This window comes from Chrysemys picta, chromosome 12, assembly GCF_011386835.1.
Source record: "Chrysemys picta bellii isolate R12L10 chromosome 12, ASM1138683v2, whole genome shotgun sequence".
NCBI lineage: Eukaryota > Metazoa > Chordata > Testudines > Emydidae > Chrysemys > Chrysemys picta.
This window is the reverse complement of record NC_088802.1, coordinates 43,546,934-43,563,587: the sequence shown is the minus strand read 5'-3', so window position 1 is coordinate 43,563,587 and position 16,654 is coordinate 43,546,934. Positions and strand designations below refer to the sequence as shown.

Genomic DNA, 16,654 nt, shown 5'->3' with positions numbered 1-16,654 from the left:
TTGACCTCAGTCATTTTAACAGACCCTAATCGCAGCATATCAAAGGCCAGGAATGCACAGGTCAGGTAAGTTTACCAGAGATAACCAGGTGGGAAGCCACCCGTTGCAAAGGAAACCAGGACACCATATCCTCCTGTCACATAAATCATGCAGTAGGCCCCCAGAAGTAACACAAACAAGATCATAAACCCCCTCTGGAACAGACAGAGTCAAAGCAGGTGCCATGTTTAAGATAATTTTTATATCTCTATAGGTGAGCAAATAGTTTACAGTGCAATTTGATTTTCATGGAACAAAGACTGAACTTGAAACATCAAGGAATATGAACCTGAAACATCAAGGAACATAAAACTGCAGAGGAACTCACAAAGGAACAGAAGATATACAAAGCAAACTGAAAGGCCGGAAGATACCACAAAACCAGTGTGCATGACGGGCAGGGGAAAAGCAAGCATCCGGGACACCAGAAGTCCCTTGTCCAGCTGTGAGGTGCAGGTGCGGTACAATCAGATGTCGGCCCATCACCAGGGCTCCATCAATCACATTCTTCCAATGAGAGATTTCCAAGCAAAATATAGACTTCAATCTGTAAATGTCTTTATACAGAACGGGGGTGGTGGTGGTGGAAATGATGACAAAATGCATTGGGGGTGGAGAGAAAAAAGGTTCCCTTCATCTATCCCTTGTCCTTCAAGGATATTCCAGGCTATACTCCAGTACCAAACTGGGCTGGGGGTTTTAGTCCAGTTCCAGCACCACAGGAGGGGGACTGCTTTGATACTAGATCAGTGAGCAGATGATCTCCTAATGTCCCTGCAAACTATAGATTCCCACACTTACCATGCCTGAGATCCAATACAGTCTAGCTTTTTTAATCCAGAAGCCATCAAGGCCTTCTGAAGGATCCAACTTCACCCCAGCGGACACTCCCACCAGTGTCTAGCTGCTTTTCTCCTGCTGCCTTCAACTTGCTGCTTAAGACTTCCCTGAGACCTTCGTTCAACCCCTTGCCCTGAAAAAGCAGTGCACAACTGATCCCTTCCACCATTCCCCACATGTCGTGACAATATGCCCAGCAAGGAAGGTGGGATATAGCTTTTTCCAAGGCTAGACAATGCTGTCCCTTCAATCAATTGGAAAAGGCTGCTGGACGGCGATACAAACTGTTCCTTTCTCCTTGCAAGGAAAAGCCTGCTGATGCCTCCGGGTCCAGCCCTTTTCTCCCAGCCTTTGCACTGACCCCCTTAGTCTGAGTAAGGTATTCAAAGTGGCTTTAGACACATACACTCTGGTCATTTAAAGAGCCCATCTCTAAGGGCACAGCACCATTCCAGGTCTGCAAACCTCCAGGGCAGTGAGTGGCAAAGTGGGGAAGAAAGGGAAAGGGCAGAGCTTTGGACTTTCCATTGAAGCATTGGCTTACAGCAACCGAAGGGGAAGGAAAGAGGGACTCAAAACACAGACATGAGGTGGATGAACAAATAGATTCCCTTTAGCATTCCCTTTTCATTCAGCTGGTAAATAAAGATCCTCCAGACCTGCCATGGACAGTGAGGAGAGGCAGCAGCAAGACGACCTGCAACCTAATGGAGTCTTGGAATAAATTCTTTGGAAAAGAACCACAAAAACTATGTATTTCTACAATACAAAAACACACACCTCCCGCAGCAGCAGCAGCTTCCCTCGCTGACCCAGTTTAACTCTTTACATTCAGAGTCTTTTAATCAAATGCTGAATCTGACCAGGGGGTGAGGGAGCGGAGGTCATAGCCTCCAGCTGGTCAGGTTCAGGTTTGTCTCCAGACCAAAGCCAGGAGTGAGAGAACGACAGAAGAGCTAAGAATGGTCTGGTTTCTAGTGCAACAACCACAATGGACACTCCCTAGGCATCTTTCACTCAGGGTTCCTGGGGAGGGATAGGAAGGGAGGTGGGCTAAGGGGCAGGTATCTCTGAGCAGATCCTGATTAAAGCTTCAAATGACAGGTAGGTAAATGGAAGTGATTGTCCTTTTGGTCTCTCAGCTGGCTGTGAAATGCAGAAATAGCTGTGATGGAGCAACGCACAGCGAGGTCCTTGTTTCCAGTGTTTCTCTCTTATCAGAGGTAAGTGCCTTCTCTCATCTTAGACTCGCTGAATTTCAAATAGCTTCACATCCGTGTCATACCAGATGGGGGGATCCACATTCCTGGAAGAGAAAAAGACGGTCACGTCACTTACTATGAAACAAACCAATGTTGATGGCACTCAAATCTTGCCAGCTGGGATAACAAGAATGGATATATTTACCGCACGGCAAAGAGGAGAATGCAACAGCTGTGAGCTCCCACAAAGCCGGCGCTCCTAGCCCAATGCCTTGTAGTGCCTCCTGTGAGCAGAGGCAGGGACAGGAGAAGCTGCAAGACCCCAGGCAGGCAGCACTCCTCCATCATTTCCCTGCAACACCTTCTGCTTGGAGATGCAGGCATTGGAGCAGTTGTGCTCTCCCACTGCCAGCGTGACTACACTATTCCCTATAGCACCTGCTGCTGGAAAAGGAAAGTCCTAGAGTAGCTGCAGGTTCTCCCAGCACTCTACACCGGCTAAGGGAGGGAGTGTCTAGAGCTGGCTGCTTTACAGACTAGGGATTTGCACCGAAACCTTGCTAGTGCTAGGCAGAGATGGGCTAAGAATGCATCTAGCTGGTTTACCTTAAATAAATAACTCCCCACATGTAGGTTCGGAACCACATGGCAGTGCCCGAGTTAGCCTGGTACTTGCGGATCAAGATGGGGTGAGGGACAGGTAACAGTCCCACTAGAGTGCCATGCTGCAAGAACTTGAGGATTTCAGATTCATCTGTGAGGCCCCTGCAGAGAGAGCGAGGACGGAAGCATCCAGGACATCGTCAATTGCCATTTGTGAAATCTGCTGCAGCAGAAAGTAGTGACCCAGGTAAACACAAACACACACACACACACACACACACACACCCCTCTCCCCCCCCCCCCCAGACTTGACTCCTGAGCTGCTCCCACTGAAAAGAGGAGACTGTGTAAGTGACAAGATAAACAGAAAGCTTGAGGAGAGCTCTAGCATCTGGTATCTGCTGGAGTTGTAAATCTAGCTGAACGCACCGCCAGAGTAAAGACATACATGAACTTGAATTAAAGGCCTGATTTCCTGGGCTTTAAGCATACACTCAAGTCCACCCCTGGTAAAATCTTAGATTGTCTCCCAGATGACATCATATCCTTTAGCCTCTCACAACCAGCCTCCAATCAAACCCCTGCAGCCTCCCACCTATTACATAACACAACACACTTACTTATCAATGCAGATCTTCTCCACCTGGGGAACCAGCACCTGTAAGAGCCGCATGATTGTCTGCAGAGGCAGCTTCGATTTCCAAGACAGCACCTGTGGGTGAAACCCCCCCACAAGGAGATCAGTGCCCCATGGAGAAGGGTCTGAACAGCTCACAGGTTATGTTAGTGCTTAGCATTTCAAGTATCTCTGCTTACAGTATGTTGAGTATTCAGATTTGGAAGTCCCTGAAGAGGGATGTGTATCTAGTGGGCTAAACAGCGAGTCAGTGGGAATCCCTGGAGAGGGATCTGTCCACACTTAGGGTCTCTCTCTAAGGCCTATCACATTAGTACAGAAGCCTGGATATGCACCAATGGCCTGACCTAAAGCTCACTCTATGGGAGCCATTCCACTGGCTTTGGATCAGGCCTCAAATCAGTGGAAATCTCTGCAGAGAGATTCATCTGCAGCAGCTGGGACATCCCGGCTTTAGAAACAGGAGTTCGAGCCCAATCCCCTTCCTCAGGCATTTCCCCTGTCCCAGCTCCTCTCACCCAGTCAGAAGTCGGCGTCCACTGCCCGCTCAAGGATGCACTGGACAGACGCCTTCGATCCCGTTTGGGCTGCAATGCCTCCTATTAATGTACAATCAGAGTCAGTATGAGCATGGAATAGTTAGCAGTATCTTTTTTCTACTGAACACCGTCTCATCCTCCTGGCCACCCTGGAGAATCACTATGCAAAGCAGCCTGGCCAGGTCCTCGGGGAAAAGATACCACCACCAGCATTTCATTACCCACTGTTCGATCTAATGCACTAGACTTTAACTGTGAAATGGCCTGGGTTCAAAGAGAGATTAGCCAGGGCTGAAATTGCACGAGGAAGTGGCAAGGTTACAACTCTGGACACAAACCTTGATGTTGCTACTAAGCCCAGGAGCAGTGGAATAGTTAAGGGGACCTATATGAGGGGGGAAAGTGAGTTTGGGCCTGTGTTTTGCTTCTTTCCGATACGGAAAGAAGGTCTGAGTCATACAGGGATTAAGCAAACAAAAGAGAAGCCAAAGCAACTAGCGATTTGGGGGTGTTGCCATTTTTTGGTGCCCAGCTTGAAACACCTTAACAGGGCCCAATTTTCTGAGACTGGGTTAGCAGCACTTTGTGAAAAACAAGCCAGGCCTCTTTAGGGTGTCTTCAGAGAGAAACCAAAACATAGGCCCTAAAAATCACTAGTCACTTTTGAGAGCCTTGACCAAAGAGTTTTAAATAGTCTGATTACAAACCTCTTCCCCTCTCAACTACTCTGGTTTTACACCCTTGAGACTAGTGCTGTCATAATCCTCCTAGTTCTGTGGTCACTCAAGAGTCTGCCATGTTTTCCTAGAAGACTAGACCTGAATATCTCTCACTCAAAAAGCTGGAAAAATACCCCCTTTATAAAATCATTTCAGGCCTTCTTTGTATAGGGTAAAAAGGAGCCCAAATTTCCTTTGCGAGTCACCTTTATATTGTCACTGTTAGGGCTTAGCATCAACACTCCCCACCGAGTTTAATAAAACCAGTTCTCACTTCCTAAGGTCATTATCTCATCTATACTCGCAGAGGCAGTAAGCCAGCTCTGCGTGGGTTCCTGCAGGTCATCTTCACAACCAGAATCACAGAAGCGCTGGTACTTAGGAATGGGTCACTTCTGCTGCTGGGCAGAGGGAATGTCACTGATCCTCCACAGAGGTGTGACCATGCACAGAGCTTATTCCACAGAACCCTGGCAGATGAAGGCCTAGATTTGTCCTGCTGACTCTGATGGAACTCCTCATGTGCCTAAAGACAGGTACTTACTTAAGTAACCTGGTGACTCGGGGCCAAAACCAGCACCACACCTTATAGGATGAGGGCATCAGGAGGATCAGGAAAACAAGTCGGGGGAATCTCAATTCTCTGGAATTCTATTTATTCTGGTCTATTCAACATCTGAATGATAAGGCAGTTTTGCAATGTTTGCAGTTATAACATCCTTATGGTTCAGCTTCAGTATCCTGTTTCAATCAAGCTTCTAAAAATAAATTCATAAAAATACCTGTTTTAGCAGACCTGCCCTGGCCCCCTTCCTCTTTCTCTCTCTCTCTCTTAGTCCTTCCCCACTTCCCGCCATCGCCTAGCAGCTGACATGTTTAGGGGACGTTGGATGGAATTATGCTGCAATATGTTAAACAAAGATGCTTTCGAGATGGTTCCCACTGATAAGAGGAGATCACTGCAGTAAGCTCAATGGAGTGTTTTAACTCAGTCAGTGTGGGCAGGAGATTGAACTTCACACTACTGGGCTAAGGGTCTTGGGAGTGGGGGGAAGAGTGTGGAAATAGCCAGTTTAGAAAAGGGACATGATTTACGCAAGTGTTCCCTGCTCACTTTGTTTAGATGGTCTGAACCCAACTAGATCAATGTGGATCCATGGAGACAGGCATGTGCCTAAACTGAAGTACCATGTGACTGTACTATTATAACCCCGACCCTTCCTCACCCCACCCCTCCCTAGGTTTTGCTGCTCATCTCATCAAGTCTACTGTTTGGCCTCAGTCCTGCCAACACTTAGGTATGCAAGTAGTCCCCACGGACTCATGCACATAGTTACTCACATGTGTAGGTGTCTGCAAGATTGGGCTCCATGGCCCCCGTCCTGCCTTTTGAGACATGTGATCAGACCCCCTAAGCTCGTGTATAACTAAAGCCACAGAGAGAGTCATTAGAGGAGAAGGGGTCACTTGCTTAGTGCATTAGACCGCAACGGTGCCTTTGAGCTGCTAAATCTTGTGATGCATGAGTTGTTCAGCGGTAGGCAGCCAGCTGGCAAGGGAAAGGGAATGCCATTGGACTGGGTTTTATGCAACCATCAAGGTGCCCATGTTGGAAGGTTTCACACATCTCCAAGTCATGTCCCAAGCAGCTGTGGGGATGAGGGGACAAGGGCCATGAATAACCTGTGATCTTTAAGGGAAATCTGTGACAAACTTTCAGACCGAGAAAGCAGTTTACATTTCTCAAGGGAAAAGGGAAGAAACTGGATTTGTTTTAAATGAGAGCTGAGATCGGCCTGGACAGCTTCACTCTAAGCAGAGGTTGCCTGTGTTTGAAAAAGCAGCCTGCAAATTACAATGCTGAGACAATCCAGGGCTACTGGTCCGTGACTAGGGCTCTTAGGTACTAATACAAATACTAATTTTACTTTAACCAGGTTCGCCCTTGGCAGGTTCCGACACATACATACCAAACCAAACCACTGCCCCCCGCCCACTTCTGTTCTACACTGGGTGAATTTATATGGGTGTGATTGACCAGCCATTCCAAACAAGGCTCAGGGAACCCAGAAGAGAAACTGGGGAAAGGTCACATATTGCACAAGGGATAGTCTTGCCCTCCAGTTGCCGGAGATGCAATGTCCATAGGGAAGCAAAACACCATGGTGGATAATGAATAGAAGCACCATGTTTTTCTCAAATGCAAAACAACACAAAATAAAATGAAAAACTATTCAAATGACAAAAAACAAAAACTCCACTGCGGCAGCTCCTGTAGCTCCTGTCCGTGGGGCTGGGCCCGGCTCCCTGCTCCAGGCACGGCAACGTGGCACTGCCAGGTCACACCACCGAGAACGGGGAGCCAGCCCCAGCCCTGCAGGACAGGAACTGCCACTGCAGCATGAGTGTGGGGTGGTTTGCTCTACACCTCGCCCCCCATAGCGCCTCACACCCCCAGGGGGCAGGACGCCAGGCTAAAATGAAATAGCAAGAAATTCCTGAAAACTAAAATGAAAGATTATAACAAAACTTGGAAGAATTTCCCGCTCTAGGACTGAGTGCTTACGCAGAGCCATGTCTATAAACATGCCTTCCCTATCAGGGAGAGGGCCCATATGACGGCACACGAGGTGTGCCCTGAGAAAGAGCCTCCGGGTTTGCAGCATTGCACGGAAAGGGCTGGCTGAAGAATTAATGGCATGCCATAAAAGAGCAGCCTGGCTCTGCTGGAACTGGAATAGTGCAGCTTGGTGGTTCTTGATGGGAAAGTAGCAGGCCGACACTGTGACAAAGGCCTGGGAGTCCAGCACTAACTCCGGTGATTCACAGAGCGTGAAGTGTCTCCTCAGCACAAACAGTGGAACTGCTGCTGCGTTAGATGAAAGTCTCAGTCAAGCCCTGTCGGGAGAGAAAGCAAGGCTGGCAGCTTCTAAGCCACAGTGTCCTTGGGCTACGAGGTTTTTAAATTCTATAGCTTTGCAATCTGCCTTAGGACCATAGACTTTACCCCTTGGACGAAGGCCGTCCTATCAGGGCCTCTCCTTCGGGGTTCATAGACTTTCACCCATTCGGTGCTGTTTTACAGACCTTTCCATGCAGGAGAGGAGCACAGGGCCTTACCCCGCTCCAGGACTCTGTGTCACTAATGACCGCAGCTGGGCTACCCTCCGAAGGAGACTGTGAAGACTCTGGCTCTAAGGAGCGCATGGTCCCGTCTTCCGATACCTGCGATTTCTCTGTCAGCTTGTCAATGCCTGAATTCAGAGGGAGAGTTAGAAAGTCTAAGCAAGAGCTCTGAATTGGCCTATCCTTTAGGTCCTACAAAAACAAATTCCCTGCACTTCTGTTTCCATCTGAAATGCTCTCCCTTTGCCATAACCCTCACCCCATAGAGGTAAAGGAGTGACTGTGTCTACAGGAGCAAGAGTCACTGGTATAACATCAGGCATGAATCCAAACCAATAAACTGGGGCCCAAGGCTGTGTGGAGCCTCCGTTCAGAGTGGCTTATTTCAGTTTAGTTAAACCTGTTCCTAAGTGAATTAGGCTAAACTGCATCAAGCCACTCTTACCCTGAGAAAGGAGTACCCACAGCTTTCTGCCCCATTAGAACATAAGAATGACCATACTGGGTCAGACCAAAGGTCCATCTAGCCCAATATCCTGTCTTCCAACAGTGGCCAATGCCAGGTGCCCCAGAGGGAATGAACAGAACAGCTTCTGGCAAACAAAGGCTAGGGACACCATCCCTGCCCATCCTGGCTAATAGCCATTGACAGACCTATCCTCCATGAATGTATCTAGTGCTTTATTGAACCCTGTTACAGTCTTGGCCTTCACAACATCCTCTGGTGAGGAGTTCCACAGGCTGACTGTGCATTATGTGAAGAAATACTTCCTTTTGTTTATTTTAAATCTGCTGCCTATTAATTTCAATAACACTTCCTTATTTACTTCCTCCACACCAGCCATGATTTTATAGACCTCTATCATATCCCCCCTTAGTCCTCTCTTTTCCTAGCTGAAAGTCCCAGTCTTATTAATCTCTCCTCATATGGAAGCTGTTCCATACCCCTAATCATTTTTGTTTCCCTTTTCTGAACCTTTTCCAATTCCAATATATCTTTTCTGAGATGGGGAGACCACATTTGATTGCAGTATTTAAGATGGGGGCGTACCATTAATTTATATAAAGGCAATACAATATTTTCTGTCTTATTATCTATCCCTTTCTTGATGATTCCCAACATTCGCTTAGCTTTTTTGACTGCAACTGCACATTGAGCAGATTTTAATCATTTTTAAACCGATATAGTTACACTGGTGCAACTTGCTCCCATAGACAAGCCCTTAGACATCTCCAAAACCCAGGCGAAGGCTGAGTCCTGGCCACATCTTGTAGAGAAGGCCTCTAGGCCCTCCTCACCAACCCCCCACTGTAAAAGTGAGCCAAGGCGGACCTGGAGTTGCCACCAGACTAGTCTTCAGTGTCCCTGGTTCAGCAGGAGCAGCAGGGCGGGAGCCTTCCATGGAGAGCCCATCTTGGGAGTTGGTGCGAGAAATGGGCTCTGGCGTCTTCTTCTTGCGCTGCAGAGCTTTCTGGATGGACTGAGCATCCGTGGGCAAGTTGGCCAGCTGGTGAAACACGTTCCGCTTGCGGATGATGGCGTAGACCAAGTTGGAGTTCCCTGGGAATCACAGCAACAAAATGAGCAGAGAGAAAAGGTTCCAAGATCTCTAACATGATCTACCACCAGGAATCTGGGCATCCCAAAGGGAACACGGTAACCCAACATGCATTAGCAGGGCACCTAGCAGTTCAGAAAGCCTCACCTCTACCAATAAAGGCAACCTGCACAAGAGGAAAACTGCACTTGCGCCCTTTGTGACATATAAAGATCTGAGAAATTCAGATCCTGTCTAGGCTGGATGAAGGTTATGTCATGGAGATCATGGATTCTGTAACTTCCAGAGACCACTGTGACATTTTCAGCTTCAGCCCCCAGGGTGGTGGGGGCGGAACTGTCAGCTGGTGACGGGCACCTGGAGCTCCCAGCCGCTGTGAGCAGAGTCGCGGTCATCCGGAGCTCTGAGCCATCGTGGATGGTGGGGACTCTGGAGCCATCAACCACTGGGGCTGCAGTGGGGACCCTGGAACGGTCAGCTGCTGGGGCTTCAGCAGGGACCTCAGAGCCATCAGCCGCAGTGGCAGTGGGTGCTGGACCTACACCACCGCAACAGGGCTCAGGCTCTCTTCCCCCCACAGGGCTCGGGCTTCAGTCATCCCCCCTCAGAATCCCCTCTATTATTTTTAGTAAAAGTCACAGACAGGTCATGGTTTTCAGTGAATTTTTGTTTATTGCCCGCAACCTGTCCATGACCCGTGACACAATCTTTACCTTCACTGTGACGATTGGAGAACTAGTGAAATGAGGACATCACAAGAGTCAAGAAAGTGACATTTCAATAACTGAGAGCAGAAGGGATTTTTGGTCAGACTGTTTAAAACTGTTTTCTGCTAACACAAATTTAATTCAAGTGCCTAGTTAACATTTTGGAGAAAGGATGTCTTTGTTAATGACCCCACATCCCTGCCTCTTCGATTAAGAGCTCACAACATGTGACCTCCAAAAAAAATTAAATAAATAAACCAGAACACCACAGGGAAGACCAAAGTCAAGATGCCTGATATTCCTAAGGGGAAAATAAAATAATTAAAAAAAAAAAAAAGCCACACACATATACCCCCATCCTGGACTGTTTTTACCCACCACAAAGCACTATAAAAGGGCACAACTCCATCAGTTAAAACAGTCACTTGTAGAAAAATGGCGCTCCCTTTTCCAGTTCTTTTTTATTTTTGAAATCACTGCATTAACTCCGAACAGGAGAGCCAGGAGCCCCTAGGAGACTGTCAGATCTCATTCCATTTCTGCACAAGTCAGAATAGTGGATGGGGCTGGAACTTGTTCAGTAAACATTCAACCTCCTCCAAGCAATGAGGAGTTTCTCTTCTAACTGAGGAACATTTCAAACACCCGGAGCTGCAGAGCTAGGAGGCACGTTTAAAAACTCAACAAAAACGTGGGAGGCTGTTTTCCTCCCTCCCCTACAAAGCTGAACAATTTAAGCAGTTTGATTCCATCACTAAGCCATGTTTGTGGGTATTCCCACCCCCCCCTCACACACACTCACTGTACCCATCATTTGTGTCTTACACTTCAAGGGAGGTATCCTGCCTCACCCTATCATCCATCTCAGGCCCTGTCTGTACAGGGGTTTTCTTTGTACTGGTAACTAGCAAAGCCCCATTTTGCACCAATGTGGCGTGTCTACATTAGGGCTTAGCACCAGAGTAGCTACATCAGTGCAAACTTCTCTAATCTAGACAAGCCCGCTGCTAGCTGGTTTCTGCACCATCTTTCTTGGGCAAAGGAGAGTGAACAGTTTGTATCTCAGAGCAACATTTTCTCTGAAATTCCTCCCCAGGCTCCTTGGGCTGAGACAGCAGAATGAAGTCACGGCTGGCTCACCTTTAGCCACTTACCATCAAACTGGTACTGGATGATGTTATTGAAAACCTCCAGCAGGAAGAAGATGAGATGGTGGTTCTGGACCGTGGAGAAGAGGAACCAGGTGGTGGAAAAGGCCTCCAGGAGGTGCAGCAGCTTGTTGGCAGCAACCATGGAAAGAGATTTCAGGTAGGGAGACACTACGGGAAGGGAAGAGGGAGGAATGGGCAGAGTGGAGAGAGAAGGCTGATCAGTGAGAGCAGGTTAATTGGTAAGAAAGTCCTGTTGTAAGCCCTCACTGATCTGCCCACATACTCCTTATTGACAAGTCTCATGGGATATAAAAGGGATGAACCCAACAGGGTCCTATAGAAATCACTCTAAAAACCTACAGAATTGACGAGAGAGAAATTCTCTCTATAGGTTTTTTTTAAAAATCATCCTATAGAAGAGACATCATTGGCTATGATTCAGACCCAGATACAGTACCTTCATCGGAAAACCACTGGCGCCACCTGCTGAAGAAGAGTTAGTATTACACCTCTTCAGTCCTGTCCCAAACACTTTATTTAGCTCTTTTTGCCCTTGTTCAGGTTACCCCTCTGGCGCCTTGTTCCCGCCCTCCTCTGCAGGGAAACTCCCAGGGGGAGGGGGTCTAATTCAACAGCCATCCAACCCCAGCCAGCAGTCCTTCCACCCAGCCCCATTTCCACAGGTCCCTCTCCAATGAAGCAGGGAATTTCCAGAACGGCTTTTCCCCAAGCTGCACAGGTTAATCCCCCTGCAGCACCTTCCTGCCCTGACCACTGCTGCCACCTTCTATGGTGGCTACAAGTTAAACTGGAACAGCAAATGCTACCAAACCTAGGCAAGTTAGGTTCCTACACTCAAATTACCAGGAAAACCCAGATCCCTCCCTCCGGAGGCTGTTTTACTCTGAGTCGAGCTGCTTACCATTCACGATGATGGTGAGCAGGCAGTCGAAGAGGGGCTGCAGTCGCTGGTGCCCGCTGGTTATGATCTTGTGAAAGACCTACAGCAAGGAAGGACTTGAGCAATGGGAGAGCCAGCACAGCTGCACTGTTGAAACAACTATCCCCACAAATACCAGTCCCACCCCCATGCTAATAGCTTCCTGACAACATTCATTCCTAGGCTGGGCCCGTGTACTCTGCAATTACACAGGCATGGAATGCAGCCCTTGCTGTAGACTTGTGCTCCAAGAGTCTAAGCTTTCATTTATACAGACTCCTTTCCAGCCCTTACGGTTAAGGGCACATTAAAAACAGAAACTGAGCGCAAGCTGACGCGGTGCCATCTTCCTGAAGTCTGCAGACAACCTGAAATAAGAGAGGTGTGACCTGTCCTAGTAATCTCAATAAGGTGTTAACCCTGAAACCTAGTGATGGCATTTAAACACCAATATGAGCTAACAATTTCACTGCCAATTTTAGCAGAAACATCCAGTTAATGTGCTTATCCCACAATCTCAAACTGACTCCCGTGCCTCCCTAGGTGCCAAAAGCCTCAACTGCCCCCTAACCAGTTGAGAGAAACTTCATCTTGCCCCCCAGCTGACTCCATTACAGTAATGCATTGTCAACACAAGAGTCTGCAGCCCACTGAAAATTTAGATGCAGTATAAAATAAATTTAATTTAATATAAAATAAATAGCAAGGGGGACACTTGACTGATGGGGTTATTCACTTCGTATTTCATTCAGTACAGGCCTCCATTTTTTTAGTCTACCTGAAGCGGCTGCAGAAACTCCGCTCTGCTGTACTAGAGCACAACAGAAACCATGGGGCTTTGCAGCAGATTTCAGCCCCAGCTGCCAGAGTACACGGGCTTTGTTCACAGGCATTTCTATGGTGCTCAGCACCTCATACACATCAATGAGTGAATTGAACCTCGCAATAGCCCTATGAGGTGGGGGTAAGTATTATTGTCCCCATTTTTACAGCTGTGGAAACTGAGGCACAGAGCAGTGAAATGACTTGTTCCAGGTCATTTGTTTTAAAACAGAAGACCATCCTTCCCTTTCCTAAGGACCAGTTCTGCCCCAGTGATGCTAACCCCACCCCACCCCATCACTTCTTTGGGATGCCTGTCCACCACCACATCAGTACCCTGCCCTTTGGAATAACCATCCTCTAGCAAAACCTCTCCTCTCATGCTCCTTGCAAGACTTATCTGCCTACTTAGTGGGATGCAAGGATCCCACTAATGCTCAGACACTTCAGTGACAGGCATCCAGGTCTTTCTGGCTCCTCACTGGCTGGCAGCCTAGGGTGTACCAGCATTCGGAGGGTAAAAGCAGGAAGGGGATTGATGAAGTGTGGCTGGATGAAGCAGGAGCTACCAGAGGCAGGCAGTGCCAGCCAGAGCCATACTCACTATGATGAGAAGATCCGCGTGCGTCCCTGTGAAGACGGGGATGTCCATGGGCACTCGCACAGAGTACGGCTTGTTCAGGCGGACACCAAAGTTACGTTCCCCACTGAGCAGCAATAGAATGAAGACGCCGATGTGCATCAATCCCACTCGAGCTGCAGAAAGAAGCACAATGCTGAAGCCAGCTGGCCAATGGAGAAGGAAGGGCAGGGAGAAGAGAAAAGAAACAGAGCGAGACCAAAGGAGAAACCACAACGTAACAGAACTGCCCATACAGGGGCTCTGCATGGGAGGACCCTATCTCCATCTCCCGCAGCAGCACAGGAGGGCAAGGAAACAACCTATTGTCAGAAACTCCTGCTGCCTTCAGGAATGGAGCTGGAAGAGGAAGGTAACAAATCTCTCCTGCTTCCACCAGCCTGGGGTCCAGAACATTTCTGAGGCCGACCCCAGGATAGCGAAGGATTCGCATGGACCCATTTTTTCCTCCACGAAATTCTTGTGTGAGGCCTAAAGTCTCTGAATTGCAGACACCTGCCCTCATCCTCCTCTCACTTACACCAGTTTAACCATAGTAATTTTAGTGGAGAAACTCCTGATTTACTGGGGGGTGAGAGCAGAAGTGGGACCCACTGTCTGTCTCTCTCTCTCCAGAGGATCAGGGATACCCTTCCAGACTTGAATCTGCAGCCCAAGGCGTTGGAACAGCCGATATAGAACTTACATTGATCTGCTCTGGCATCGTTGAGAAAGTAGAGGATTGGAACCAGGATGTCAAGCACATCGCTGCTCTTCAGCACGAAGAAGAGGAATTTCTGAAAGAGAGGGACGGAAGTAAGATGATCTCAGACAGGTTCTGTTTTCTCCAGAAACTGTGCTGTAGGAGGTCCTGGTATCCAGAAGTGGCTGTTCGTTTGAGTTATCTAGGGCCTGATTTTCAGAGGGACTGAGGATCTGTAGGTCCCACTGGGAGGCTCTATGTGTCTCAAGATGAGCACCTAAAATCTGAGGCATCTAAATCAGTGGCTGCTTTTTAAAATGTGACTCTTTAGTCGCTGATCCCAGCCACCAGTTAATGAGAAAGGAAAGGAACAGAGCAGCCTCTCTGCTGGGTCTAGCCATCCAGGCCTGCATGTGACCTGCTTCTGTGGGAGCAATCCAGCCCTTCTGTCTCATGGGGATTTAATCCTTTTACTTTTAAAATCTTGTTAGAATTTTTTCACGCACTGCTCTGGGTTTCACCCTAGTCCTGGGTCAGAGGAGTCAGAGCCCAGCGACAGATCACCCTTAACCCCTCAGAGAAAACGGCACAACAAGTCACATGTTCACGTCTTCCTCCTCATCAGGGACCAATGCAGCCAGAGCTCCATGTAGTCACCACTAACTGCTGGGCAGGGGCAAATGCAACCGGAGGTCATGCTTCATGTAATCACCCCTAGCCACTTTCCAGGTGTCAGCACAGCCAGAGCTCCTGTGTCACGTGATCACCCCTAATCTCTCAGCAGGGGCCAACTCAACCAACCACGTACATCACATGCTCACCCCTAAATGCTTGAAATTTCATTAGTAAAAAGACCCATCTTTGGGCACAAGCTCGAGGCTCCCAAGAAACCCTCTATATTCCGAGGTCACCAAGCCCCTCTCCCATTTCTATCCCCACCTCCTGATTCCAACACTGACTCATGATGTCTGTCTCCCTCTCCACACAATGCTAATTTATCTGCACCTTATTAAAGTCGCAGAGTTTCCAGAAGAGAACAAGGAGCTCCTGATGGAATTGGATTTTCTTGGCGGAGTTTGGCAGGTAGGTCTGGACCAGTGGGTTCGAAAGCAGACGTGCCACTCCTTTGAGGATGAACTGGAAGTCCTGGGACACACAACCAAGAGGATAAAGAAACACCAATGTGTGGTGGCCTGGATTAGCCTAATATACAGGAAATCAATCAGGAAGGGTCTTAATGAACGAGCTCCTTACCTCCTCTCTGTGTATCCTAGACAAATAATTCACAAACAGGTTGTCTGGCCCTGGAGGCTGCATTAAAAGAAAATTTAAGAACCCTGTATTAGTAACAGAATTTCCTCGGGAAGCCAAGTGTAAGCACACAGCAAGGGGATGTTCACCATCACCACCAGCCAAACCACCACCACCAACTGGGGCCGTGGGCTAGTGACACTTGCATCAGCTCTCCAATTGTCAGCTTCTCAGTGAGTGACTCAAATACTTCCATTTCTAAATGCCAGGAGACCGGATGGCTCATGGGATTGGGAACGGGGCAAGGGATTTTCACCTACAAGCCACTGTGACCAAAGTCATTCCCACCTGATGGCTGTTCAGTGGCCTATGGGAAATAGGTTGGACTGTGTCAGACTGGGCCCTAGTAGATAAGTGTGCACAGCATAAACCCCACCTCAATTGGCCCCAGAGAGGAGCAGAAAGGCCAAAAGGGGTCATGGGGAGGGACTGGACTTCTCTGTAGCCTTAAAGAGGGCCTCTTCAGGTCAGCATGGGGAGACCTGTACTGTATATAAAGAGAGGACTGCAGCCTTCAGGGACTTGAGGCTGCTGGCATCACTCACCAGCATTACCCATCCACACACCTGCACTGTAGGATATGAGAAAGAGTGTCCTAGCTGGGACGAGACACAAACATGGGTCTAGAGAAGCCCTTGGTAGAGAGGAGGCAGCATCAGAAAGACCTAGAAAAAAGATCTGCTGCAAAGACACTAAAGCCGGGGGGCAAGGGCGAGAGAGGAACCTGGTGTAACTTACATCCACATCATCCATGGCGGTGCCGGTAGTGGTGCCATCCACTGTGGGGCTTGAGCTGGTGGAGGTGTCGTAGTCCAAAGTGACGATCAGCACCTGGGCCGCCTCCTCCACGAGGGGTTCCCGGTAGTCGGAGAAGAGCAGGTGGTTGTAGGGGATCCCATAACCCACTGGGTCGTAGGCACAGACGATATTCAAGAGAGAGGTGAAGAGCGGCAATGCATGCCTGCAAGAGAACTCCAGAGACTTAGGCTACGTCTACACTACAAACTACTCCAGTATAACGTATGATCCACACCCCTGAGCAACGCAAGTTACACTGACCTAAGCTAGGGTGACCAGACAGCAAGTGTGAAAAATCGGGACTGGGGTGGGGGGTAATAGGATCCTATATAAGAAAAA

The 16,654-nt window shown here is 48.5% G+C and overlaps 1 protein-coding gene across 2 annotated transcripts in view; it reads right to left on the bottom strand.

The window, feature by feature from the left end:
• Positions 1 to 222: 222 nt before the first annotated feature.
• HID1 (HID1 domain containing) overlaps positions 223 to 16,654 on the bottom strand; it is a 43,649-nt gene continuing 27,217 nt past the window's right edge. The window contains exons 7-19 of one of the 2 annotated variants that reach the window (XM_008163925.4): positions 16,256 to 16,478; positions 15,461 to 15,517; positions 15,212 to 15,352; positions 14,210 to 14,300; positions 13,489 to 13,640; positions 12,045 to 12,123; positions 11,126 to 11,290; positions 9,039 to 9,266; positions 7,667 to 7,833; positions 3,840 to 3,920; positions 3,305 to 3,396; positions 2,688 to 2,846; positions 223 to 2,185 (exon numbers count right to left, since the gene is read on the bottom strand). In XM_008163925.4, the coding sequence (XP_008162147.1) occupies positions 2,122 to 2,185; positions 2,688 to 2,846; positions 3,305 to 3,396; positions 3,840 to 3,920; positions 7,667 to 7,833; positions 9,039 to 9,266; positions 11,126 to 11,290; positions 12,045 to 12,123; positions 13,489 to 13,640; positions 14,210 to 14,300; positions 15,212 to 15,352; positions 15,461 to 15,517; positions 16,256 to 16,478 (1,699 nt within the window). In that variant the 3' untranslated portion in view covers positions 223 to 2,121. The remainder of the gene's footprint in view (positions 2,186 to 2,687; positions 2,847 to 3,304; positions 3,397 to 3,839; positions 3,921 to 7,666; positions 7,834 to 9,038; positions 9,267 to 11,125; positions 11,291 to 12,044; positions 12,124 to 13,488; positions 13,641 to 14,209; positions 14,301 to 15,211; positions 15,353 to 15,460; positions 15,518 to 16,255; positions 16,479 to 16,654) is intronic. The other variant, XM_005297457.5, reaches the window with a different exon arrangement.